Below are 27,549 nucleotides of genomic sequence, written 5' to 3' on the forward strand. Positions count from 1 at the left end.
CATGAATGATCCCAATCCCCAGTACTATATTTACAAGCTGGTAGTGGGCATGCGAGCTGAGTTCTAGTGGTCTCTGCAAAATTCAACTTCCTTGAAAAATTATGAAATTCTCAGATACTCGACTATGGCTACATGTAAATGCAAGAAGAAGGAGAGAGCTACTTGATTGTTCCATACTTCCTCGCCTGTTGAAATGATAAGAGTAGGCTTAAATAAATAAAAAAAAGTTGCGACCTCTTGAGAAAAAAAAAATCAATACATAAAGATTGTTGTATTTCACAAATCAACAAGCTATTATATGTTAAAACTTTGAAGAACTTAACTTTGAAGAACTTATGAATTCACATGAAAATATACAAAAAGGATTATGCAAATTTACAGATTGCTAATGAGCTACTCGAGATAGTTCGCTGTGCAGCCGAATGCATGATATGGCTGAATCCAATCTATTCCACCAAGGATAGAATAAAGAATAATATTGCATCACAACTTATCAAATTACTTGTCCATGTAGAAAAAAGACGGCCTACATAATCACTGCTTATAGTAGCTGCCTTGATGGGAAGGAGGGTATGCATTAGGAACAGTGTAAGGAGGTCGAGGAAGTGATCCAGGTTGCTGTGCATTAGCGTTGTAGTATGGGCCCTGCCACCCAGGATAGGCAGGTTGGCCATACTCCTGACTTGCTGGGGGTGGTTGCTGAACCTGTGGATGAGGATAAGGTGTACCAGGACCAGGGTGAATATGGTAAGGTGGTGGCTGCTGGGAAGCAGTATAAGGTGGAGGAGGATGAGCATATCCGGGCATTGTTGGCTGCTCAGGAGGCTGGTAGTAAGGTGTCTGGGGGCGAGGATGGGAAACATTTTGAGGATTAACTGGAGGCTGTGGACTTGATCTTGGAGCTTGATGGGTCTGGTTCACTGCAGCATAGTAGTAAGAACCTGTGTTCTTGCGATCCTGAAAACTCAATCCTGCCATTTGTCTCTGTACATCCTCAATCATTTCTTTGCACTGAATACTTCTGGTCATAACGAAATCACTGCATTGCTGCTTGACATTGTTGATGGCGTCCTGTTACAAATAGATACCATATATAAAACTATCCTTGTTTTGTAACTTAGAAATATTATTTAGACGACCAATAGAAAAGTTTTCAAATTATCCAAGCATTAGGGAAGATATTACTAGATGTGAAATTCAACAAAATGCACCAAAAAATATCCAACCGTAATCATTATTACAGTAGGCTGCTTAAATAGACAGCTAAAAGGAAATTGCAAAATATTAGACTCGCTACAAAAATAGGAATTTAAAACTTGAAAACTCCAGCTATAAGAAACAACTGCAATATTTTACCTGAAGAGTAACATAGAACTTCAATCCCTCGTTGATGTTCTCCTTTATTTCTCGATACTTGGCTATAGCAGCCTGTATCTGCTTATAACACTTCTCACGAGAGGCTGAAACAAAAATCGGAGTGTATGTCAAAAGAGGTGTATTTCTTTTTAAAATAAGAAGGTGCAAGATACGAAGGACCTCTGAGGAAAAAAAAAGCCATCAAACGTCCATGAAGGGAAATCAATTAAGGAAAATATTACAATAGAAAGTACACATGCAAATCAATCTGGCAAAGACAACATGTATAGTGAAAAAAAAAAAAAAAAAAAAAGGAACCATGGAGTGTGAAATACTACCTAATATGTATCTTAATTTCCCTAAAATAAAGTCTGTAGAGTGCACAAATAAAACTGAAATGAGTTTGAAATCTGGAAAACTTCTTGAAGCCACATTGCAAGAAATGGATAACAAGAAGAAACAAAAGGGTATATGTAAAACGCCTGCCTCCTTTGACAACATTATATAAACCCAACTGAAGAAAGATGACACTTATCCCACATCACTATCAATTTCCGAAAAAATTTTTGGGCTCAATATTTGTTGGATAGCTTTTCAACACAAATAAAAAGAAATTGTGTTACTGATGTCTCCAACTATGTCTCATGGACAAATTTTTACTGTAGAATATATAGGCCGCATCCCCCAGATTTTTTTTCCGAATCCCCCAGATTTTAGCTATTCCTTTAAACTGTCATTGTATTACAAGGATTTAGTGACATAAAAACCTCATATATACTTACCTCAAGTGTGTGTACCAAGTGACAAAAGTAGATAAATGAAGTGGACAAAGACCAAATCTTGGAACTAATACTCATCAGTCATCGCATCAACATTATGATTAAAATGTGAAACACGTACTCATACCCCACATAGGTGAGAAACAGGCAGACTAACACCAGATCATGAGATGGACACTTATCACACCAAAATCAAACAAAATGGACTATCTGAATCCAATCCATAGTTTGGTGCACAGAGACTCCATGCATCTGATAGGGCCTCATTCAAAGCCATCAAACTGGTATTTTCAGATCTGAACACTCCAGGTTATAATTTCATATATGAAACTAACAAATATATGTATTAAATTACAGCATTCGCATATGAACTCAGACTATTTATAAATTCCCAAATAGTGGTTATAAAGAATGCTGAACTTCAATTCTACTCTAAATCTAAATAAGCAGTATAGTAACCTCCTTGTGCATTTAAGTGAGAAACATTCACAAGTCAATCAAATGAATGCTGGATAAGAAACCTTACACAAGAGATATCATGTTGAAACAACAAGAGAAAAAAAAACTACCTTTATAATCTTCAAGATTGAAGACAGCAGAAAATTCCTCATTTTGAGCCTGTAGGCAAGGACAATTGCAATTTTAGGAAGGGTAAGTACTTCCATAACTTGCTAACAATCTGATAGAGATCTCCAATAATTGTGACCTTAATTTACCTAGAGGGTCATTCAATTCTAAAATGTAATGGAGTATTTCATTAATGACAAAACAAATCAGTTAACATGAGTTTTATAAATGGTGATTATGATGGTGTCCTGCCAAAGTAATTGTTAGTTCACCTATAATTTTTTTTCTTTTAAAAAAAGAAAAGAATTCCTAGCTATTAAAAAACAAAATATTAAAGCAGATCTTCAACTGACAATTGAAGAAGCAAGAAATAGACCTGAATTTGCAATAATACTTGTTCTTGTGCCTCAATATTTTGGCCAATATCCTCACAGATTTGGTCATATTTGGCTATTTCTTTCCTAAAAAGATCTTCATAGGAGCCAGTGGATGTCATCAACTTTGGTAGTATATCATCCTGAAATAATATAGAGATGACCTAAACATCAAATGAACAGAAAGCAGCACAAGAGAACACTGGGAAAGAGAAGGCTCAAGTATAAGTGATAAAGCCATTTACATCCAACCATAATGAAAATGTGAACCAGAGAGCAAATAACAACTATTTGATTCATGAGAAGAAAATGTGCAAGTACAACAGTTCTCCATCATTACGCATGGGAAAAAGGGGCGGGGGGGAGGGGGGCGGGACTCATCAACCAAACTGATTACGTTTGTAGATGATCTTTATTTTACAAACACAATGTTTAGCAAAACCAAGCCTATGTGTATAAAAATATAATCAATTTTCAACTACACAGAATTTATTCTTTCACTATAATATATAAATAATATAAAGATTAGTAAATTACAATATAATGACAAAATGTGCTTATGGGTGTACCATATAACAATAACAATAATAATAAGCACTTTAAAAAGTGAATTTTTGCCAGAAAATTACCACTGTAAAGGTTTTGCTAGTGAAACTTAAGTTTGAATTAATTATTGTACATTGAATAGGGTTCATTAACAAGAATATGGGTAGCCAATGAACCAAGATGATAAAAACTGATAAGAATGACCAACTGATGTTAATGGTCTGCCCTGACAGTGTTTGATAGTTTGGTTAGCCAAAACAAACACACACAAAAAGAAGGACATCGAACAAAGTAGCATGCACTAGGGCACCTTGGAGTGCTCAGTGTCGCCTAATTTGTTGCCCCACCCTCCCCAACCCCCCCCCCCCAAAAAAAAAAAAGCATTGTAGAACACAAAGCCCAGAAATGATGCATTTATGCACCTGAACATAGAAATTGCTGATCCAATTTTTGTTTCTTTAATACAGTGATTCCATCTACATAGGAAGTTAGCTAGTAATTTAACATGTTTAGTTACCCTAGAACTCCACATCCTTATCCACAAAGTTTACTTAATTAGGATAGATGCCTATCTAAGTTGCATACTACGATAACTTTTAAATTTTAAATTTGAACTTTACCCCTATGTATCACATGCGACCCACAAATGTCCAATGAACCAAAGCAAACTATGAATTCGGTAACACTCAACCAGCTAATGCAGTTTTATGGTATGTTGAAATAAGGAAAAATCCATAAGCCCAAGCAAATCTAGTTCATGAAGCCTAGTGGGTCAGGTAATTTATACTAGTCGTCCCTCAACTTTGGAAGTTATTATAATTTAGTCCCTCCTCTTCAATTTGTTAGCATAAAATCTCTCATCTTTAAAAGCGTTACACAAAATTCCCTCATCTTTAAGAATATTACATAAAAATCCCTCATCCTTAAAAATGTTATATAAGAAGCCCTTTCATTTCCAATAAAGCTAATGTGTGGCAGACTGGCAGTGCTACTATGTAAAAAAATTGCAAGTGTCACACAAAATATTAACAACATCCTCTCTCCTCACATACTATTTCTCTTTCTGCTAAGGTGTGTGTGAGCAGAGATAATGTTACGAACATCTTATGTAGTTATTTTTTTTATTTTTTAATTTTATTTACCCCATGGTACTAGTACATTTTTTATGTAATATCTTTAAATATAAAGGATTTTATGTAACAAATTGAAGATGAGAGACTGCAGTGTGACAACCTCCAAAGAGCAGGACGACTAATATAAATTACCTCTAACATTTCATAAATCATCCTAACTTTTGTAAATTCTTTAAAATTAAAAAAAAAGGGAGAAAAAGATAGGGAAAACAGTCAGCATGCAACAAATAAGTTTAACCACGAAGAGATACTACTACACACCTTCCTTTTCATCTCCTTGAGCATATCTTCAAGACCTGCTCTTTGTGTACCTAGAATCTCCAATTGCCTCTGCATAATTCAGCAGTTAAGACTGTCAATTGTGCATAAAAGTAGGTGCTACCACCAGAAATGGAATTTATCAAGGACCAAATGCATGTTTAGACCTTTAATCATTTTTAGGTTCCTTTGCCAATAAAGTATTACTACTTTATTATTCTGATATTCACATACAAAATTTTTAGTTTGCAATCACATCCTTCTGACTGTTCTTTATCACATTTGACACTTATTTATTGCACAATGACTAGGATTCAGATCACTTAACAAAATAAACATTTTATTGTTCCACTTGCTAATTGCAACAATTTTGTTATTTCACCAAAAAAAAAAAAAAATACAATACCACTTGAGATGTCAACTCTGTTTTGCTTCAAAGTAATATATGTTCTTCCTAAGGCCTATGTCATTAAATGGCCTATGTCATTAAATGCTCCAGGGAAAATAGCCATATCATATGCCATCCAGAGAAGAAGACAACATAAACAAACTTAACACTATGCATAGAAGTAGGTCAGAGGAGGATAAAGGGTGAAATGTAAATTTGAATTAGCATCTAACCTTGTTTGGAAGTTTATTTGAGGGTGTAAATGGAAGAGAAATATTTAACTTCAAAATATCCAATTTCTTAACCCTCAAATTGGGGACTAAAGGATGGATCATGGAATGTTAAGTATTTAAAACTTTTTATTTGTGAATTTCATGACCAAGGCAATTAACCTTTCTTCATATTCTACACCATTCTGTCCCTTCACATCCATTAAATTTCCCTCCCATCACCCTTAGAAAACCCATTGAAGGCATAAAAGGAAACAAAGAAAAGAAATGAAAGAGAACAAAGGAGATAGAAGCAGAATAAGAAGGATAAAAATTAATAAAAAAAAGAGCTTCAATGAGAATAAAGGCAATTAACCTAATTCATTTCTGTTCTTTCTTCTCTTTCCTCTTTCAGGGTCACACTTATCAGGACATTAATAAGAACAAAATTATCACAAAGTTTAGCAGAAAAGAAGATGTACCAAGCTCTGCTTCAGGGACCCCACTATAGCATCTTCATTGGCATCCAGAGACATTATTGGCCTAGCCAGAGTTGGCAGAGCAGATTCTATCTGATAAGAGAAAAAGCCAAATAAAATTACTAAACATTTAGTACTCCAGCAGAGTAGAATATTTTATCTTCTAAGAAGACAATCCTTTCTCAATTTAAAGAATATAATTTTTAATCCCAGAAATTGTTGTCTTTTGTCACAGATCAATCCAAGTCAAATATATCACATAAATATAGAGACTGGCACAGAATATCATGCAAATCCTGAAAACTTATCAGCAAAGAGGAAAACTAATAAAATATATTGTCTTCTGTGATATACATGATACACAATGCATGTTATTTGAAACACATACTGGTCGGTGATCAAGGATTGACATAAGCGCAGAATGATCCCTCACGGAACGCTCAATTCTGCCATCACTATCTGAAGCTTGCTTTAAGTTAGCAGCAAACCTATTCAACCTATCCTGCAAATTCTTTGTCAAAGTGCTGGATTGAGGCCTAGTCCAACGTGTACCAAATTGGCTTCTAAATTGAGCATCTTCTGTTGCTTCTTTCTGCAAAAGCTCCTCAATCTCGACCAGCAATTCTTGGTTCACCCTTCTCAAATCTCTAAGTTGTTGTAACTCAGCTTCTAAACCAGCAGGGCCCCCACTAATCTGCACTGCTTCCACATCTTCTTTTAGATCCGTTGGAAGTGTAAAATTACCTTCCAAAGCAAGAATTGAATCTGGCAGGTCCATTTCCTTGAGCCTCACTCGAGTCAGCTCACTGGCTTGCTGTAATTTCTCAGCTTGTATCCTGATGACATCATCAACCATTTCAGTATACCTTGAAAGAGCCTTTGCACTACTGTCTGGAACAAGACTTGCAAACATCTTTTCCTTGCTTGCATCTAGTACCTCATCCATTGACATTGGCTTCACCATTGAAAATGCTGGAAGAGCAGGTAAGGAACTTGGGGAAGGAACCCTCATGAGGTACACTCTATCATTTTCCTTCACAGCCCTCTCCAGGTTGGGGTTGATATTGGCTTCCAGCTTGCTGATTGCTTCCAGGAGCTGTGCTGCAGCCCCTTTCGAGTTTTTCTTTGCTTCAGCTAAGGCACTAAACCCACTCCTCAACCGAGCAATTTCTTCTGCAACTTCTTCTTTCTCGTGCAGCTCTAAACTATATCTATAACAAGCTTCAGCATAGAATAGAGCTGCCTTCAACTGGACATGAGCAATCCAAGGCTTGTCAAAGTGATCCTTCAGAGGTGCAACATTCAGCGCTGCTAAAGATTCCTCATAGTACAGCCCAACCTGCAATTTTCATCACAGAGAAATTTAAAACAAATCCAAACAACCATAAAATCAACAAGGAAAATGTCATTAGTCTTCATGTGACAGCTCAATCACACATTTAGAAATAATTAAGAAATACAACATCTCTGGCTCTCAAACACATAACGCAGTTGCTTTACATGGATGTTAAATCAGATGGGTTTATAAACTTTTTACCAATCATGGGAAAGCATAATTTTTTTTCCCACAACTTTCAGAATTCTATTTAAGAAAAAAAAAAAGCAAACTTAACAGCTTTGTGAAGCAACCATAGCAAACTGGCATCTATAAGGCATTGCTAAATGACAGAAATGGCAAAATTAACTTCACAAAAGCTTCTTATGGCATTGTGCCTACGACGCATTCACTAGGTGTTCCTTATGCAGTTATATGATTTAACCACTTCGACAATGAGAGTAAACACAAATGCAACCATTCAAAGAACATTCCAGCAGCTTCAATAATTTTTGGAGTTCTAAGAAACCATAACATTTCCTACAGCTTAGTGAGTACATTAGTCCAGTAAAAGTGATATGAAGAAATCACTTGTTCCCCGATCCTTCCTCATAATTCAGCTAAATTTAGCACTTTAAGACAAACCTCATGAGCTATTCATTGGTATCAGAAGACAGATTGTTAGAATTTCCAAAAGAAATAAAATCTAAAGCTTCCAAAATTCCAATCGTCACCATCCAGAAATGAAGCCAACAGTAACAAGAAAGAAAAAAAAAATCAACCAACCTGCCTCGCAATCTTCGCACAAACCCCTGGAGTACTCCCTTTGGCAATGGTATTCTCAAACACACACTCCTGCGCTTGAGCCAGTATCAGCCTCTCCAACATTCCCGCACACTCCACAGACACATCCACGGTGGTACTTGACCCCATCGATGCCTTGGTGGCCGCATTATCCCTCAGATAAGCAAACGACCCTGCAGCTGCGATAAACGCATGAATAGCCTGCCGTCTCCCTTCCACAGTGGCTCGATCAAACGAAAGCCCAATCTGACTATACACGGCACCCAAATTGAAAAGTACTGCAGCCTTCTCCAAATGGATATTCTGCTGCGACGCTTTCTGCTTCTGTTTAAACGCGTCGTACCACACAAACGTCACTGTATTGATGTGATCCTTATCAGGGGAGATGGGGAAGCGAGTCTCTACCAAGCAAAGGGCTTTGAAGTAATTCTGAAGGAGGTCACGGCGGGAGGTGGGTGAAGGGTCAGATTGGCGTTCAAGATCGGAGCGATACTGCTTAAGGGTGTCTAGGTCGTCATCGAGGTTCTGCGCCTCACGTTCGGAGTAGACCATGGAGATGTAGTTGCGGAGTGGACGGTAGAGGTCGAGGGAGGTGGTTTTCTTCTCGTAGATAGCAAGCATGATGTTGGTGGTGGCCGAAGCGGAGGATTGGGCGGCCATGGTCGGAGAATTGGATTGATAATTCACAGTACTGTAATGTTTTGATGGATTGATCGACTCCGTTAATTTCAAGTTTCGCACCTTTCCCTTTTCTTCTTAGCAAAGGAATGCAACGAAAAACCGACTGAAAATGCACGTAGGCTGTGGCTCTTTTTGTGGTATTTTCACAGTTTTGCTATGGGAGAATTACAATTTTAAAAAAATTTACTAATTATCTTTGTAATTTTTAATTTTAATTTTAAAAAATAACTCTTTTTTTTCACCTGTAAAGTAACCATGCATTTCAAGGCTCATGAAAATAAAAGCCTATAACAATGAGCCTACGAGAAGTTGAGAAAGCTCGACCGGTCCAAACAACTGCTCAACTTAATAGAAAAACAAGGCACAAAGAGAAAATGCGATAAAATTCGCGGAGCGATGATCACCGAAAAAATTGATGCGGTTTCAAAATATCATAGTCGATACGTGCAAACTCTCCCTCTAAATTAGAAAGAAACTTATCAAAATAGAGGACGAAAAAACCATCGAAGAAGAGACCATCACTGCAAAGTATGGCAAATCCCACCCAAACACAGATTCTGATTACAAACCTCATACCGAAAACACATACTTCTTTAGTTTAAAAAAAATAAAACTAAACAAACAAAAAACAACGGTCATAGAGGTGCCAAGGTAAAGCAACCCTCCATTGTCAGAGTCGCACTCCTTTTCCTTCTCTTTCTATCTACTCTTCCTTTTTTAAAAAAAATAATAATAACTAGTTAGTCCTTAGTATTTCATTAATAAATAAATAAATCATAATAAAATAAAGAGTTTTATGACAATTTATTAAAATATTAAATTTAAATTTAAAAAATATTTGCATTAGTGAACATTTTTACATATTTGGCATGTATTTTTAATATTTTCTCGATCTCACATAAAAACTTTTTTTTTTTCATTATTGATTTTAAGTTATAGGCTTTTTTTTAAAAAAAATAATTTATTAATATTTAATATGTATCAAAACAAACTTTAATTCTAAATTTTATTAGATAAAAATAATAAAATAATTACAATGTGAATTAATTATAAAAAACTATAAATTCATTTTCAATATATTTTCTTTTGCCATGTTTTCTGATATGTTAATCACTTTATAGATGTAGTTGTTAAATTTAGACATATTTTAACCATAAAATGCAATATTATGGTTCATCTATGGCTATCTGGAAGAGGTTGCGGCAATTGAAAGTTCCACCGAAAGTTAAACATATAGTTTGGCGAGCTCTATCTGATGTTCTTCCATGTCGATCTTCTCTCCGTGGGCGTAGAGTGTTGTTGGATGATTACAGTTCTTTCTACCTATCTGAAGTCGAGACCACGTTGCACGTTTTTGTGCAGTGTCAGTTTGCCAGAAGTGTGTGGTTATATTTTCCTCAAAGTGATAACAAGAAAGCAACTACTATTGTGATGACTTTATGGGCGTTGTGGGTGTCTCGAAATCTATTAGTTTGGAAAAACGTTCACCGCAATTCTTTGCAGGCGGTTTCTATGGTTACTAGGTTCTTAGATGAGTGGATTAGAGCTAATGTTTCTGCAATAGTAGCTAGTAATAGTAATAATGTCCACTCGTGGCAATCTCCACCTACTGGGTTTCTAAAGGTTAATGTTAATGCTTCTATTGGTTCAAGTACGAGATATATATTTAGGAATCGCTGCGGTGGTGCGTAAGGAGGATGGCAGGTTTGTGGCAGCAAAAGCTTGAAGATTTTTGGGTTTTTTTACCAAAAGTTGCTGAGGCAGTAACTATGAGGGAGATTTTATGTTGGATTAAAGAGAAGTAATGGTCTAATGTTGTTGTTAAATCTGATGCTAAAGTTGTGATACAAGCATTTGGTGGACGATCTTTAGCATATTCATCCTTTTTTGTTCTCATAATTCAAGATTGTAACTCACTCATTTATGAGATTGAATCAATTTCATGAGTTTTTGTGTATAAATCTGTGAATGTGGCGACTTATGTTCTAGTTGTAGGTGCACATTTTGAATCATGTTTTGGAGCGTGGGAGATTAGTCCACCTCCTCTTCGGTAATACAATCAATCTTTTTTTAAAAAATTAAAATAATAAAATGTGAAAAATATATAAAATATCGCGTAGAGCATGCAGATAAATTTAATCATTCATAGAAATAAATTTTAATATAATTATATTGATATTTATGTATAATTAAAATTATATATGTAACAAAAAAATTTTATGATTAAATTTTAAATTTTAAGAGAATTAAATTTAAAAATGAAAGTATTGATTTTTAAAAATAAAAATAATTAAAAATTTATTAAATACTTTGACTTTAATATATATTAGATAAATATATATTAGATACATGATGCACATGGTTAACCTAAAAATTTTCCATATATATATATATACACTGTACAAGCTGGTGTGCTTTCTCGCTCTTTTCCAGCAGTTAAGAACAGAATTGGAGGAGGAACATTACGTGTGGGCATTCACGTGACCTTCATTCCTAATGTATGAATTCTGAACCCCCACTATTTGTGTGATAACTTATTTTAATTTAAACTCAATCAAATTTGTTATTACTGTTATTTTATTATTATCATTTATTACTACTACCAGAAAGATTAAAGAGTCCTATATCTTGTTAACCTGCCAAAAATACTATTTAATTTTTACATTATGAAAATTTATTAATCAATTTAAAAAATACATTAAATATGTTTTAAAAATTTTATTCTTAAATATTTTATTATTTAATCTATTTAATTTAAAAAAACTCAATAAATGAGATTTTATAACTTTTTACGATATATAATGGCCGGAGGAACTGATAAGTTTCTTTATGATGTAAAGACAAAATTATTCACTTGTAACCTATGAAACAAAGCCACGTGGAAGTGGAGCCATAAATTTCTTTCATTTATAAATTTTGCTTCCTTCCGTCTTCGAATTGCTTCAATTTCCCACCCTTCTTGCTGTTTCTTTACATTTTCCTTTCTTGTCTCGCACGCTTTAATTAACTAGAACCTGCATTTCCATTCTGAGAAGAAGCACAGACGCCGCCTACCGAATCGGCTAATTCCTTAGCTTGAGAAGAGGAGATCGTCAAATCTATATCAATTTCTCTCTCTCTCGCTCCTGCATTTGAGCTGCTTTCATTTCGTAGAGGTTTTTTTTTTCCCCCTGAGCTGTGGTTTTGGTTTCAATTTGAGGCTTTGCACTTGTTGGTTTCATCTGTAATGCAAAATTTGGAATTTGAATTGTGATAAATTCTTTTATTTAAGTCGGAAATTTTAACCGGTGAAATCATTTATCAAAAGTAAGCATCAGATTCTGAGTCAATCTTAGCTTCATCATTAACCTTAGCTAGAGATTAGAGTATAAACCAACAAACTCTTTGCCTAAATAGAAAATGAAATGCCAAGCTTTTTATTAGGGATCGGGGAGTAAAGGAGTAACCGTCCAAGGTTTGTTTGGGCGGATGCCCAACTTTTTGTTTTTCTGGATTTTTTATCTGTATTAATGTAGACGCAGAACTTCAAATCTTTTATTTTTACAAAATATGCAGTTGTGTTCTTTAATTTCCAGATTCAGACGGTGTGTGTGTAGCCCTTAGAATTATTCTAGCATACCTAATCAAGATGATGGATCGGTGGCCTGCTCTATTTGTTTAATGTTTGTCGATTTTTTTCAAAAAACAAGTCCAAAATTGTATCAGGTACAAGCCCATACAATCAAATTAGGCCTCCAAATTTACGACCAAGGAAAAAAAAAATCAGTTCAATCAGATGCCCAATATCAAATAGAAACTCTAAAACCTAGTATCAAGAAAACTCAAATAAAACAAAGCTCGAGGATTCCCGTTCTAGAGAAATTTGGTCGACAATGTCGTCTAGCGCAAATGGAAAGAGAACTCTAGTTACAGCAGCCTCAAAGACTATGTTAACATATTGAGGATCGGGAGAAAAGAAAATAGGTGCACTAAAGTCCTCCAAAATCACACAGGAACGGAGCAAGTGACCAGCCAAACGCATGCAACCAAGAAAACGTCCTGGGAGGCAGAAGATAGAAGCTTCTCAATCAAGACAGAAACACCATCGCCTGGATCAGAGAAAAACAACCCCGTAACAGATAAAACCGGTAAGAGAGGGGAATGTGCTCTATAGTGACACTCGCACATTTAGACCTCAGCTCCATAAGCCACCATAACCATCCAACACCATAGCTCAACCTCTGAAACACATATCTAGGGAGCTTCAGAACTTCATAGAGAAACAACAATACAAAACAACGAAAAAAAAGAGAAAAGAAAACAAGCGGCCAAACTAAAAGGACCATCAACACCCACTAGCAGTGAGCAGGGCAGAACCACAGCCGGGTAGGGGAAAGGTACTCCTAACTGGAGGGTAGCGGAAAATTAACGGCGCGGTAGGTTGAAAGCCTGTGGCCAGAGAACGAAAGAAAACGAGAGAGAAGAGAGAAAATGCTATTCTCCGTTTCTATTTGGGTGCCTGCTATTTTAGCAATCCACATATTACTGTGTACAGTGAGTAATCACGTGGATCATTAACATAGAACGAGATAACCATCTCTTTTTATTAATTTCTCTACTAATTCGAAAACAATCAGCTTTATAGTGATTCCAACTGAGATCCCTCTTTCCTCTTGAGCAGGTTGGTTTGCATTTGCGATTTGGGTTGAAAGTGAAATGGACATATATGTTGCTAACAGGCCGAGTCTGCTTGCAATTTTGGGAAGTTCTATGAGAAAATGCATATTTCGCATTATATCCAAAGGTCCCATCCCCAGCCATCTTGCCTTCATATTGGATGGAAACCGCAGGTTTGCTAAGAAGGAGAATCTGGATGCAGGAGCTGGCTACAGAGCTGGATTTTCATCTCTTCTGTCCACGCTTAAGTACTGCTATGAGTTGGGAGTTAAGTATGTGACTATTTTTGCCTTTAGCATTGATAACTTTAGGAGGCGACCAGACGAAGTTCAGAAAGTAATGGATCTGGTACTGGAGAAGACTGAGGGGATCCTCAAGGAAGAAAGTCTGATCGATGCATATGGCATTGGAGTACGTTTCGTGGGTAACTTGAAGCTTTTAAGTGAGCCAGTCAGGGTTGCAGCAGAAAAAGCTATGAAGGCTACTGCCAAGAATACCAGGTGTGTGCTTTTCATTTGCGTAGCCTATACTTCAACTGATGAGATTGTGCATTCTGTTCAAGAATCTTGTAAAGATAAATCGAACAAAATTGATTCATCTAAAACCCACAAAGCATGCAATGGAATTGAAGGAGGGGAATGTGGTAAGGAGATAGACAATGGCATTACACTTGGTGTTCAAGAATATGCAACGAACAATGCTGTGACTAAGGGAGCTGAGGTGACTGGCAAATCAAATGGCGTAATTGTGAATTCCTTCAGAACTGAGAATGGTGTGATTTCAGTGGGAGGAATTGAGAAAATGCCGTCACCTCCATGCATAAAGAAGATGGACATTGAGAAACAAATGTACTTAGCGGCTCCTGAACCTGATATCTTGATTCGAACTTCGGGGGAGAATCGTCTGAGCAACTTCCTACTTTGGCAGACGAGTACTTGCCTATTGTATTCTCCGGCTGCACTATGGCCAGAGATCGGTCTTCGACACCTGGCTTGGGCGGTAATAAACTTCCAACGTACTCATTCTTATTTGGAGGAAAAAAAGAAATATCTGTAACCCATTCCTTTTTTTTTCCCACTTCTCCACTCTTATTTTGGCTGTTTAAGCATGTCATGCAACGGAAAACTAAATAAAATATCAATAATTTAAGAATTATGATTGATGATTAATCTTTTTCTTCATATTTATGATTGTACTTTCAGTTGAACAATAATTTAAAAAGATATTGACAGAAAAAACCAAATTTTTGCATGTGTTTTTGGTTATTTATTTTAAAATACTAATAATTTCGATTTTTTTTTAACATACAAAAGTTAATTTGTATTTAAAGGTTTATTGGGCCAAGAAGCATATACAAATTTAGAAGAAATCCAACATAAAATTCAACAAGCAGAGTCTAGCCTGAATCCAAACTCAGCCCACACACCGTTCTTTCCAACTCCAGCACCATCTAAAATTGCTGAGGAGCATCGAATTACTGTCGAAGACCACCGACATTGAAGATAGCTGGAAGAAGAGATGGCTGACGCAGAAAATCAACATGCACAAACAGATTCATATGAGATAAATCTAACAAAGTATGATCCAAAATATAGTACGCACCAAACAAATCTCAACTCAAACCGGAGCCACCACCAGATAAAGTCAAAATAAACAAAGTTTGGACCGCGCAGCACCACATGAAGGTAGGCGATGTGACAAATCTCATGAGAGCGGTGGTCGCCAGAAACATCGGCGTGATCACGACGTATCAACATCAACAAAGAGCTCTTCCTTGAAGTAGAAGTAAAATCAGCAGCCAGAGAGAAGATGCGAAATCCGCAACCCCTTAATGTCGGACACTAACCAAAACAGAGCAAAACAAGAATTAAAAAAATAAAATCCAAAACAAAATGGAACGAGCCTCTCTAAAATAAAATAAATTATATATTGCCTAAAAAAAAGATTTAGAAGCGAAAGCCTCTGCCCACCGGTGAAAACAAACTGATTTTCTATGCTCCTCTCACTCTCTGCGACTTTCTTCTCTTGGAAATACTTAATTTTCATACATCATTTTAATACTCTTCCAATAGGCAATAGCATATTATCATCGAAAAACATATAAAAAAAACAATCCCCCGAAACATACATGTCTTTCTTTATTTCAAAAATAAATAAATTATTATACGATCGTAAACATTTTAGTACTTTTTAACATACAAATTCATAAAAATAAAAATTAAATTCTAATTATTTTAAAAAATTAATTAAATTTAATTTTTATAAAAAAGAGATAATTATGCATAGAAAACAGGTAATTTCATACTTACATTTCGTAGTTTGGTACTAACCATTGATATTATTCTTACTGATAACCAATTGTTCTTTCAGTTTCTGTAATTTAAATTGTTTAAGAATATAATTAATAATAAATAAAATTATTTCCCATTTTATTTGAGAAGACTATAATTTAATAAATTTATAGCTTTAATACGTTTGATTTTAATTTAAACATTCAATGAACCAATCCCAAATAATTAAGGGTGTAAAATGGACCCAGCCAATAAAAAAATGGTGGATGTCAAAGTGATAATGCTCACATTTAATGTTCTCCAGTTAAAAAGGAAAAAATATACATTGTCCGCCTTTTCTTTTCTTTTCTTTTCTTTTCATTTTTCCTTATTAAAAAAAAAAAGGCTTTGGCAGGACAGTTCCCCGAGTTCTATTCCTCTTCCACACTCTGAAATAAACATTAAAAACAGAAATTCATAGTCCGACACGTTGAATCTCAAAAAATCAATATCCTGTTACCGGCATCACCAGCATCACCTTGATTATTTTTCATTTTCCTTTTGCAATTTTCAGGACAAGGGAAAGGATCCTTTTTTTTTTTTTGCCTAGGAAGCCGACTCCTTTGCAATCTTTTCGGCCTTGGCAATGACCTCCTCGATGCCTCCAACCATGTAAAATGACTGTTCAGGAAGGTCATCGTATTTTCCATCCAATACCCCCTGCCAATACCAAACCCACAGTCATTAACTAAATTAAAATCATGACAACCTCGACGCCATAAAACGAGATATCAAATATAATTGTCATATCCATAACGCAGCGAACAAAAAGCCACCATCTATAACAAATAGCAATTAAGAGGTTCAACCACAATGACTTATCCAAGCTCTATTTTAACGGAAAAGGGATAACATCAACCAGAACTACTCCAGCAACATGACATCAAACCAACCTTCGAATTATAATCCAACATTACAGGAATACATGTTTTATGTGCATTTTCATAGTTTGGCTCATAAGTCATAACATTGAATGATCACAAACACTACCATCGTAGGGGTTAACACAACCAACTCTAAAACCATGATCTATCAGGAAACCAGAAACAGATAGAAGTTGCTAAAACAGGGGGGAAAAGCTCTCCACACACAGGTTCACGCCTGTGTTCATCCCCATAAGTGATTTCCAGAAGTCCTTGATAGTTATCTAGTAAAAGGGTATTATAATTGGAGCCCAAAGAGATGTTTTCAAAACCACAGGTGCTACAAAGCAAATTGTTACAAAATATCCGCATGAAAACAAACAACATGCATTGATAAGGCTTGAGCTTTTGTGTGCCTGAAAGGGGGGAGAGAAAGGGATAGAGAGATACCTGGAAGCTGGTTATGCTTTCTTTTAACTCAACATACTTGCCAGGGGCACCCGTGAAGACTTCTGCAACATGGAAAGGCTGGCTCAAGAACCTCTGGATTTTACGAGCACGGGCAACGGTCAACTTGTCATCTTCACTAAGCTCATCCATTCCCAAAATGGCAATGATATCTTGCAGATTCTTGTAGTTCTGAAGGACCTTTTGAACTCCACGAGCAGTATTGTAGTGTTCCTCACCCAAAATATGGGGAGAAAGCATACGGGATGTAGAATCAAGGGGATCAACAGCGGGATAAATACCCAGCTCAGAAATCTGCTCCAAGCAAAAGCACAAAGATGAAATTCAAAGAAGATAAAAGTAACATGGATGCTAAGCCTTCTGCTCTAGATATCAACATAAGCATACCTGTCGCGACAACACAGTTGTGGCATCCAAGTGGGCAAAGGTAGTTGCAGGTGCTGGATCAGTCAAGTCATCAGCAGGCACATATATAGCTTGGACAGAAGTGATAGAACCTTTCTTGGTAGTTGTAATACGCTCTTGGAGGCCTCCAAGATCAGTAGCCAAAGTTGGTTGGTAACCCACAGCAGATGGGATTCGACCAAGCAAAGCAGACACCTCTGAGTTGGCCTATAGGTTGGTAAAACAAAAAGGTTTCCAACATCAGCAATTAGAATGCTGGAAAATGGTTAAAGCAAAAATCTATTGCCACAAAAATAACCTGGGTGAAGCGGAAAATATTATCAATGAACAGAAGCACATCTTGCCCTTCAGCATCACGGAAGTGTTCTGCCACAGTTAGTCCAGTTAGACCAACACGGGCACGAGCACCAGGGGGCTCATTCATTTGACCATAGACAAGTGCACATTTGCTGTCAGCCTATTATCACCAAAGAAAATAAAAAGTTATATGACAATTTGATATGGAGACATTATTTCAAATATGAATTGTATTGACCTGCTTATCCCCTAGCTTAATGACACCACTCTCAATCATTTCCCTGTATAGGTCATTACCCTCACGGGTGCGCTCTCCAACACCAGCAAACACTGAAAAACCACCTGATCACAAAAACGAAGTAAAATTCAACCAAAGCAGAACATAAGGCAAATGACACAATAGTTATAGAAAATGTAGATTATTCTTAACCATGAGCTTTTGCAACATTGTTGATAAGTTCCATAATGAGCACCGTTTTTCCTACACCAGCACCGCCAAACAGCCCAATCTTCCCTCCCCTTTGGTACGGTGCAAGAAGATCAACAACCTGAAGATAATACAGAGAAAAACGAATTATAGTCAATTTCCATCCACATATTAAATTTGAGATATTCATAACTAGATTATTCTGTAGATAACATGTATCCTTATTCCAGGGATGGAAAACAAAAAAGAACAAGCAGCAATCAAATGCTATTCCATCAAAAAAGGAAACTAGAAAAAAGGATAATACCTTGATACCAGTTACAAGTATCTGTTGCTCTGTGGCTTGGTCAACAAAAGCTGGAGCTTCTCTGTGAATGGGCAAGAAGTGGCTGGTCTCTATGGAACATCAAAATACAACATTTATAAATTTTACATCAAAATACCACACAATAAGTTGTACAAATAACAGAAGGTTTTGGATTCCTTACTAATATCACCCCTCTCGTCAATAGGCTCTCCAATAACATTGATGATACGACCAAGGGTGGCCCTACCCACAGGCACCTTAAGCATATTCAAATAAAGAAATCAGCTTCAAAGATCAGCATTAACAAGGAAAAAGCATAGAAACAGACATAACGCAGTAATCTCAAAGCCAAAAGAACATTTTACACAATGCCAAACACCATAACTGAATGCTACTCATAGGCAACCTTTAACCCATGAAGAAAACAAAGTCAATCACCACAGAGGAAACAACATCCTCGGCATATCATCTAAAACACAAACATATCTACATAACAAACACAGACAATATACAAATGCCTTTTCAAAATCAATCAGCATAAAGACCGCCCATCTCCCAAATAAAAAATTGATTGAGAGAAAAGGTAGCCCTAGCCAATAACATAATAACAGCATAACACACATCATGTCATAGCAGTATAATCACATATTTTAGGTTCACTTAAAGTATAGGGCAAACAAAGCCATTATTGATGATATGGACACAACGTTTATGTCGATTCCAAACGGGACACGTTATGAGGTAGAAAGCTATCTTTACTGTGATTCAGGCAAAAGAGGTGTTTTATTAAAAAGGCAAAAATAATCAATAGCACCGCCAAACTGCTGACAGCGGCTCCCCATCTTTTAAAAGTTATAAACTTCCAGCAAATTTTTTGCGACTCCATATTTCTCCGGAAATGAGTAATAAGATCTAAAAGCACAAGACAGATCACAAAATTCAAAAGACCGAACAGCATTAAAAAAATCAGAAATATCTCATCAAATATAATCAGATCAACACGTCCAACTAAGTATAAAACATATATAATTTAAACAAATGAGAGGTACACACTGTGATAGGTGATCCAGTATTGAGGACTCGCTGGCCTCTGACCAAACCTTCTGTCCCATCCATAGCAATGGTCCTAACCATACTCTCACCCAAGTGCTGAGCTACCTCAAGCACCAGCCGGATCGAGTGGTCCATCACCTCCAAAGCCGTCAGAATCGGAGGCAGCCCCTCATCGAACCTCACATCTACAACGGCACCAATCACCTGACAGACCTGGCCGACCGCACCCTTTCCGGTGAACTCATCGGTGATCTTTCCACCACCCTTGGCTCCCTCGGGTTTGGATGGAGGAGAGGCAGCAGCGGCGGCGGCGGAAGTCGCGTACTCAGCCGCGCGTGTGAGTAGGTAACCGTAAGGAGAAGCCCGGCGCGTGGAACATGGAGATGGGGAAGAAAGCTTGGGATTGGAGTTCGACAAGGGAGATTTGGAGACGGATCGACGAGTGGATGACCGGAGAAGAGAGGACAAAAGCCTGCGTGAAGCCATTGGTTAGGGCTTCAGAAAGAGAGAGAGTAAAAGCAATGTTAGGGTTTGAGACTGATGTCACACACACACTCACTTATGTTGTACGCAAAGCTCAGATGGCTCCTCTGATTTGCTGCCTTTCTTTTTTAACTGTGGCTAAAATTGGAATTTTGGTTTTTCTTTTTCTTTGCGGAGACGGTATATGACGCCGTTTTGAATGATATGCATTGGGAGTTGGTGCTTCCAATGCAGACACCTGGCTCCATCGGAATTGCAGCAGGTCCAACGGTGTCGTTTCCATGCAGGTGAGGCATGGAAAGACTAATATATCCTTGGTTAGATCTTCCGCTTAATTTGGAAACGAACACCCGCTCAAGACCAGGACTCCGAAGTGCCCTTTTCTCATGATTTGAATTAGTTTGGCCTTTTTTTCATGATTTTGATATTTGAATTAGTCAGGTTGAGAAATACTAGGCGCATAAGAAGATTTAGTTTAAGATTTTTTTAATTAAAAAAAAATAGTTTGAAAAATTTTTTGTAATTAAATACTAGACGGCTAATATATATATAAATATAATTTTCACATTTCTATTTCTATAAAAATAAAAAATAAGTTATAAGGGTAGTTGTAAATATAATTTAAATAAAATAAACTATATTTTAATTTCTGAATTTTAATATAATTAATAATTTTATTTTTATTTTTTTAAAATTAAATATTTATATGCATAAATTTTAATTTTATTCAACTCAAAGTTATCATATCTTATTTAATTTTTCATTAGTTTAATGTAAAATGATAAAAATATTCATCACTTTTTATTTTTTTTGTATTTGTCAAAAAAAATTACTAAAGGTTAAAATTAAAAATTTTATATTTCAAAAAATTCTCTCACCTTTTTCATTTTTATCTTTTGCAGCAAATCTTAGTGAGATTGTTTTAAAAAATTTTATTTAACATCGCACCTCCGTACACTAATAAAATCATTGTTTATTGTAAGCAAATTAATTATTTTTTAGGATTCAATCATTTTTTTACGTTATTAAGAGAGTAAATTTTATTTTAATTCTGTAGCTACAGTATATAAATCATGAATTTAATAACTTAAAAGATATTGCGAAGATTCTATATTTGAAATATAGTTTATTGATTTTTGCCATCTACAATTTGAATCCTTAGTTTCTATGTATAATTTTCATAAATTTTTTATTTTTATACTAATTTCACTAAATACCCATTTGAAGTGTGGTGTTTTGTCTTGTGAAAGTTGTTAATCCATAAGTTTGGGAAGTCAAAGTGTTAATCGATGAGTTGCGGTTTGCGGCTGAAAGAGAAAGGTTTTATTTTAGGGAGTCCTTTGATGGATTTATTATGTATGAGATGTAGGAGTTCCATAATTTCTAAGTCAGTTTGGTGATAAATTCAGTTTTCTTTAATGAGTTATTAAAATTTTAGATTTTTCCATGAAGAAAAAATAAAATTTTTAAAATCCAAAATTTTTAATTTTAATATTCAGATTACACAAGTAATTGAAAGTTTGCTTATAAGATAATGGGAAACGGGCATATTTTATAAAAAAAATTTTAATATTCTATAGCTTAATTCAGCAAATGCAAAAAATATCTAGAGGTGTTGGTTTATCAATTAATAATGTGTGCATTGAGATTAAGATTGAAAAAAATGATAATTTGAAGATAAAAAACCATAACTCACTATTGATTATATACACAAAAGAATTTTTGAGTTAAATAATCGTAAAATTTAAAAATTTAAGTATTTAATTTTATAAATATAAATATTGATTTGTTAATTATATAAAAATTTAAAGATAAAAATATAAATAATCCATTTAAATATTATATTTACAATTATAAGTAAATAAAAATCAGTTTTCACAACCCAACAATAATATCACTACTAGATTGAAGTAAGAACCCTCACGCTTATAAAATCGGCTATTTAGAAACGAAACCAAAATGAAATCCAACAGAAATGACAAACCCATAAATGTCGACAGCTACAAGTGGTGAGGAAAATTATGCTAAACTCTGACCAAAACTGTACATTCCATGAAAATTACTTTCCCCTAACTCACCCGGTAAAATCACTCAAAGTAAGAAAACATCTGAAAAAAGCCTCGATATCGGTTGCACTCCCCTGCTTCCTTGACTTTCTCCTTTCAACAATATTTGTCATGGACTCTTTCTCTGTTACCTCCTAATTTTACTCTTTTATTTACTTAGTTTGACTTATTCAAATTCTAAGTTTGCTGGGACATAACAGTGTTGGGATTCTTGATTCTCTATTACATCCTAATTATTACTTAATTTTTATAATATAAAAAAATTTCTTAATTAATTTTTTAATTTTAAAAAATATATTAAATATTTTTGATATTTTATAAAATCTACTAATTAATTTATTTATTAATTTTAACTGTTAAATATTATAAAAAAAAATTTAAAATACTGAAATTAATTAATAAATTTTTTAAAAATTTAAAAAATCAACTAATAAATTTTTCAAAATTATAAAAACTAAATAATAAAATACTTAGCGATAAAATTAACAAAAAAATTAAGTAGTAAATTTTTTAAAATATTAAGAATGTTTTAATATATTTTTAAAATTGAGTGTCTAATCAGTAAGTTTTTCTTATTATAAAAATTAAATAATAGTTTTTTATTAAAAAATATTTTTATTATTAAAAATTTATTATATTAAATGGAAACTTATTTAAACATTAAAATAAATGAACTTAGTAAAAAATTTATCTTAGAATTTATTTACTCGTTTAATAAAAATACAAAAATTTAATTAAACTTATATCAAATTAATTTTCTGTACTCCATTATATATATATATATATATAATATTTTATCCAAAAAAATGAGCTTAATTAATAAAAATTATTTTTCATATGAGCTGTTATTTTTTTAGTCCCTTCAAAAAAATTATTATTTAATTTTTATGATATAAAAAATTTATTAGTAAGTTTATAAAAAATTTATTAGTAAGTTTTTAGATTTTGAAAAATACATCACCGCATTCTAATATTTTTTTAAAAAGTCTATTAATTAATTTTTTCATAAATTTTATCATTAATGATTTTATTATTTAGTTTTTATGATTTTTAAAAAAATTATTAATTAATTCTTTAAATTTTTAAAAAATTTATTAATTAATCTCTCTTTTAGACTTTTTTATTTGATGGTTAAAATTAATAAAATAATTAACTAATAGATTTTTTAAAATATTTGGTATTTTTACTATATTTTTTAAAATTAAAAATTTTTTTCATACGATGTAATTTTTATTTATATTAATAACATAAGATGTAAGGCAAATCCATATTAACTTTATTTCATTGCGTTGCGTCTTTCTTTGCAAAAACTATTGCAAATTTGCAGTTAAATTCTTCAGTTAATCGCCAATTCAGTTGATTTCTTTTTTTCCAAGTTTCCTGGACAGGAACTTATTACCTGCAGTTCCCCTGCCTCATTTTTGGTTTCATCCTCTGGAGCTAGCATGAGCTCACTTCACAAAAAGAAATTCTCTTGCATAGTAAAAAAAATTCCAAAAATTCACACATTCTGGAAAAGGGTTCTAACATAAAAAATCAATTTTATAAGATAAACGAATTTATTTTAAACGAATTCTTAAAATAAATTCTAATTCTTTTGCTTTTAAGCATGTTCCCTGATGCACTTAGCTAGAACTATTCCTTCACTCTGATCCATCTTCAGATATCGATCTTCGCTCAAAGACCCTCTCCCTTGCCTTTCTTGCCTGCAACACAACCAGAATTCGTATGAAAGACCAGAACATAACCAAAAAAGATTGGTTACAATAGGCAAGATCAGACCTGTTCTTCCCAGTTCGTGCAGGATGTTATGATCACAAGCATAACATTTTGCAGAAAGGAACCAACTTGTATGCCAATCCAAAGGCCTTTTCCTCTGAACTTTAACCAAAATCCCAACACGGCTGCCACTGGAATTCCACAAATATAGTATGCCACTAGATTTACATAAGCTCCCAAGTTCTGCCACCCACATCCCCTAGCAACGCCTGCATTTTTTCACAAGTATTAACTGATAATCAATATAATGTTCAGGTTTTAAAGAATTCAATTAGCTGTATTACTCGTTGCTGGAGATTTATTATAATTAACCTGAAAGGGTCACTTGGAAGCTCTCCAAGATGACAGATATGGATACAAGAGGAGCCATGTCCGTGACATAATCCACGACTTCTTTCTCGTTGCTGAAAATGTAACCAAAGACATGCCTGCTGGCAAACAGGATTGAGCTTACTATTATTGACAGTGTGGTTGCGACAAACATCGAGCACCAGACAGCTACATAGGCCGCTCGTGCATTCCCAGCTCCCAATTCATTTGAAACTCTAGTGCTGTGACATGTTGCAGAGCAGCAATAGTAAAAGTTTGTATGTCTTGTACACAAAATTATTACATTCAACATTTGTATGTACAACAGTTACATAGTAACCATAGATTATGGAGACTCACGTGGGACCACTGTAATCAATAACTGTTGTATGTACAACTTTTATTATAAAATTTCTAGAGGGAAACATTTTAAAACAAACCAACCTTGCTGCAGCACCTAGTCCATCTGGTACAGTGTAAAGTGTTGAGATGGTTGCTAGACTGTTAAAAAAAATGATAAGTTCAGTATATTCAAAGGAGAAAGGAGGAGGATGAATCTTAGTAGCAGAAAAAAATAACATACCAAACAGAAAGAACAGAAGTTTCAAGCCTCGGATTCGGTAAAATCCCAGAAAGCATTGTAAGAAACTCAAATGACCACCATTCCAGGCTACAATCATCAACATGATAATGTTATGAAAACAGGAAAATACTTGCACATTTTCTTTTTCTGGGTGTAAATTATATCAAACCAGAAGAGAAATTTATTACCAAATCATTCCAGCAGATGGGATAGCTAAGCGAAAAAACTGTCCAACTCCTTGGAATAACTCCATGGAAACTGAGACACGAGTTTTTTCACAACTGGAAGAGAACCTCATGTATAATGCAAGTAAAATCCAATTAACCCAATATGAAATACCAATTGAAAATGCTGCACCAAGGTTACCAAGTCCAGAATTGAACACTAGAATCCAGCAGACGACTACGTGGAAACAAACAGCAAACAAGGAGCTTATAATCAAGGGAAATATCAAGCTCTGCATCTGAAAATATCGAACAACAGCTTGAAGGTTTGCGTAGCCAAAGAGTGCAGGAATAAGACAGGAAGAAAATTTAGCAGCTTGTTGTGAGATTAGAGTATCTTGGCCCATGAAAACTAGGATTTTCCCCATGTAAATCCACAAGACAGAGAGAGGGATACAAACAATATTGAGAGAAAATATAGCAGTGTAGATTTGAACTCCAAATTGTCGATATTGCTTGGCTCCATGAGCTTGTCCACATAGAGTTTCCAGTGCACTTGACATCCCAAACTGTCACCCATTAATTATCTCTGTAAAAAGTTCTCCTAAAACCAGGTGATTACAAAAAAGAGAAGAGAACTTACAAGGAGACTGAATCCAGTGACGCCGCAGAAGGAGATAGCTATGGCGGTGCTAGAAAGAGAGAGTTGGCCGAGATGACCAACCATCATTATGGAAATAATCTGCAAGAAATATTGTGATAAATTTACAGCCACCATAGGGCCAGCAATGTAAGCGGTCCTCTTGGCTTCCTGAGTCAAAACTCGCCATGATATCCTTTGAGGTTTCTCTTCTCCAGCTTCTCCCAGTAGAATTTGCTTCTCCATTTTGTTATGTTGTCGCGTTGCACCGAAACCGTTACCTTTAGTTTTATAGCAATGTTAGAACTGGGTCTTGGGTGTATCGAAAAAATAAATATATAATGTCTTGGTCCGCATCACACGGGAAACGTGGTGGGTTTCTCGTTTGAATTTATTTTCAATCTTCGAATAAATTAAATAAAAAAATAGCTGCATACAGTGTTATTTAGAATTATTTTTATTAAATAGTTAATTTAAAAACTAAGTATATTATTAATTATTAACAAAAAATTTGAAAATGATTTCTTCTTCTTATTATTAATTTTAAACTAATCGTATTTAATAATTTATTATATTAATATATTTATAAATATATTTCTCTTTTAATTAAAATAGATTATATTAAAATTTTATTTTTTTCATTTAATTGTTTTTAAATAAAAATTAGAGGTTAGGAGAATATAAACTAAATTTTTTCAAATTTATTTAAATACACTTATTATTATTAAATTAAGTATGTAAGTATATTTTTTCATTTAATTAAATTATTACTTTTCAAGTAATCATATATTTTAATATCCCTTTGTATACTATAACTCAAAACAACCACTACTCTCCTCTTCTATCCCTTTGTGTTGTGCAGGGCTTGTCAACTCAAATCATTGTTGCCAGAGGAAGTGAAGATCAATCCCATTATGCCATTCTTCTCTACATTTTTGTTATCTTTCCTTCTCTCACTAACAGTCGTCGCTCTTCTCTTTCCCCTCTTTGTGCAATTTCCTATCAACTTCTCACTCACTGTCGCCATCGTCCATTGCAGGTAGCTAATCTATTCATCTGGTGTAACAGCTCGGAAATCCGAACCGCTACCGGCGCTAGGATCCAGATCGGCGTAAGGCCGCCGGGACCCGTAGCAAGCCTGACATATAACCTGTAAACCTGAAAATCCCATACATGATCAAACAAACTCAAAAGAATCTGTAAACATTCTCATATATCAGCCAAGCTCGACCTGTATATTACATAATCATAAACATAAACCACCACTGGAGCCCTCATCAAATGCTCCAATGGGGTATCTCATCATACATTGAGCTTGGACCATCATGAACATCATAAACATATCTATAGATCATGTATCAAAAGGGACAACAATACCCATAGGGTCAAGCACAACTATAACCTCAATATATCTCATTACATAACATGCTATAATCTTTTACATTACATCATAGTACAATTGTCATGTCCACAACCTAACTATTACATAAACATCCTTCAAAACTCTGGCTAACCTCCTGGTCTACCCTGTACCTGCACATCTGGGGTTAGGGGAGAGGGGTGAGCTACAAAGCCCAGTGAGCAGAATAGAGAAAACATATTTTAAAATTTCATACTTACATGAAATGCAACACATCACAAACATATCACGTAAGGATGGTATTGTCACCTCTAGTCCTCTACATTCCAAAATGCCGGGACGTAGAATGGGTACAACCAGACTTCCTCTTACTATAACATAACATAACGTTCCAATATGCCAGGGACGTAGAATGGGTACAACCTGGTCTTTCTCTTACTCTGGCCGGGACGTAGAATGGGTACAACCGG

At 34.8% G+C, this 27,549-nt stretch overlaps 5 protein-coding genes across 5 annotated transcripts; 2 read left to right on the forward strand and 3 right to left on the reverse strand.

Moving 5' to 3' along the window:
* Nucleotides 1–237: 237 nt before the first annotated feature.
* Nucleotides 238–9,022, reverse strand: LOC110617413 (vacuolar-sorting protein BRO1). The gene is made up of 8 exons (XM_021760164.2): nucleotides 8,191–9,022; nucleotides 6,478–7,428; nucleotides 6,093–6,182; nucleotides 5,017–5,085; nucleotides 3,079–3,219; nucleotides 2,705–2,753; nucleotides 1,357–1,460; nucleotides 238–1,071 (listed from the first exon to the last, which is right to left on the reverse strand). The coding sequence occupies exons 1-8, from the start codon at nucleotides 8,866–8,868 to the stop codon at nucleotides 535–537; spliced, it is 2,619 nt and encodes an 872-aa protein (XP_021615856.1). The 5' UTR covers nucleotides 8,869–9,022; the 3' UTR covers nucleotides 238–534.
* A 1,046-nt stretch (nucleotides 9,023–10,068) lies between these two features.
* On the forward strand, nucleotides 10,069–10,581 carry LOC110617888. Its single transcript, XM_021760891.1, has one exon. The coding sequence runs from the start codon at nucleotides 10,069–10,071 to the stop codon at nucleotides 10,579–10,581; it is 513 nt and encodes a 170-aa protein (XP_021616583.1).
* A 1,124-nt stretch (nucleotides 10,582–11,705) lies between these two features.
* On the forward strand, nucleotides 11,706–14,698 carry LOC110617125 (rubber cis-polyprenyltransferase HRT2). The gene is made up of 2 exons (XM_021759734.2): nucleotides 11,706–12,044; nucleotides 13,550–14,698. The coding sequence occupies exon 2, from the start codon at nucleotides 13,585–13,587 to the stop codon at nucleotides 14,599–14,601; it is 1,017 nt and encodes a 338-aa protein (XP_021615426.1). The 5' UTR covers nucleotides 11,706–12,044; nucleotides 13,550–13,584; the 3' UTR covers nucleotides 14,602–14,698.
* A 1,401-nt stretch (nucleotides 14,699–16,099) lies between these two features.
* On the reverse strand, nucleotides 16,100–20,268 carry LOC110617342 (ATP synthase subunit beta, mitochondrial). Its single transcript, XM_021760071.2, has 9 exons — nucleotides 19,696–20,268; nucleotides 18,824–18,899; nucleotides 18,643–18,731; nucleotides 18,339–18,456; nucleotides 18,147–18,250; nucleotides 17,910–18,068; nucleotides 17,594–17,818; nucleotides 17,189–17,500; nucleotides 16,100–16,535 (listed from the first exon to the last, which is right to left on the reverse strand). The coding sequence occupies exons 1-9, from the start codon at nucleotides 20,179–20,181 to the stop codon at nucleotides 16,422–16,424; spliced, it is 1,683 nt and encodes a 560-aa protein (XP_021615763.1). The 5' UTR covers nucleotides 20,182–20,268; the 3' UTR covers nucleotides 16,100–16,421.
* Nucleotides 20,269–23,726: 3,458 nt separating this feature from the next.
* Nucleotides 23,727–25,965, reverse strand: LOC110618340 (protein DETOXIFICATION 14). Its single transcript, XM_021761507.2, has 7 exons — nucleotides 25,723–25,965; nucleotides 25,104–25,648; nucleotides 24,916–25,002; nucleotides 24,777–24,833; nucleotides 24,336–24,574; nucleotides 24,027–24,232; nucleotides 23,727–23,950 (listed from the first exon to the last, which is right to left on the reverse strand). Exons 1-7 carry the CDS (start codon nucleotides 25,963–25,965, stop codon nucleotides 23,888–23,890), a joined length of 1,440 nt encoding a protein of 479 aa, XP_021617199.1. The 3' UTR covers nucleotides 23,727–23,887.
* Between the last annotated feature and the right edge of the window lie 1,584 nt (nucleotides 25,966–27,549).

The sequence above is a fragment of the Manihot esculenta genome, chromosome 6 (assembly GCF_001659605.2).
Source record: "Manihot esculenta cultivar AM560-2 chromosome 6, M.esculenta_v8, whole genome shotgun sequence".
Taxonomy (NCBI): domain Eukaryota; kingdom Viridiplantae; phylum Streptophyta; class Magnoliopsida; order Malpighiales; family Euphorbiaceae; genus Manihot; species Manihot esculenta.

What these genes read in the sequence shown, in the direction of transcription:
- LOC110618340 (XM_021761507.2), bottom strand. Translation starts at nt 25,965, where the DNA reads ATGGAGAAGCAAATTCTACTGGGAGAAGCTGGAGAAGAGAAACCTCAA. An exon ending in CCATCTGCTGGAATGATTTG is followed by an intron (nt 25,003 to 25,103) that starts GTAATAAATTTC and finishes TGATGATTGTAG; the next exon opens with CCTGGAATGGTGGTCATTTG. An exon ending in CTTCCAAGTGACCCTTTCAG is followed by an intron (nt 24,233 to 24,335) that starts GTTAATTATAAT and finishes GAAAAAATGCAG; the next exon opens with GCGTTGCTAGGGGATGTGGG.
- LOC110617342 (XM_021760071.2), bottom strand. Translation starts at nt 20,181, where the DNA reads ATGGCTTCACGCAGGCTTTTGTCCTCTCTTCTCCGGTCATCCACTCGT. An exon ending in TACTTGTAACTGGTATCAAG is followed by an intron (nt 18,457 to 18,642) that starts GTATTATCCTTT and finishes TATTATCTTCAG; the next exon opens with GTTGTTGATCTTCTTGCACC. An exon ending in AAAGCATAACCAGCTTCCAG is followed by an intron (nt 16,536 to 17,188) that starts GTATCTCTCTAT and finishes TGGTATTGGCAG; the next exon opens with GGGGTATTGGATGGAAAATA.
- LOC110617888 (XM_021760891.1), top strand. Translation starts at nt 10,069, where the DNA reads ATGGCTATCTGGAAGAGGTTGCGGCAATTGAAAGTTCCACCGAAAGTT.
- LOC110617413 (XM_021760164.2), bottom strand. Translation starts at nt 8,868, where the DNA reads ATGGCCGCCCAATCCTCCGCTTCGGCCACCACCAACATCATGCTTGCT. An exon ending in CAATCCTTGATCACCGACCA is followed by an intron (nt 6,183 to 6,477) that starts GTATGTGTTTCA and finishes TTCTCTTATCAG; the next exon opens with ATAGAATCTGCTCTGCCAAC. An exon ending in GGTCCCTGAAGCAGAGCTTG is followed by an intron (nt 5,086 to 6,092) that starts GTACATCTTCTT and finishes TGAATTATGCAG; the next exon opens with AGGCAATTGGAGATTCTAGG.
- LOC110617125 (XM_021759734.2), top strand. Translation starts at nt 13,585, where the DNA reads ATGGACATATATGTTGCTAACAGGCCGAGTCTGCTTGCAATTTTGGGA.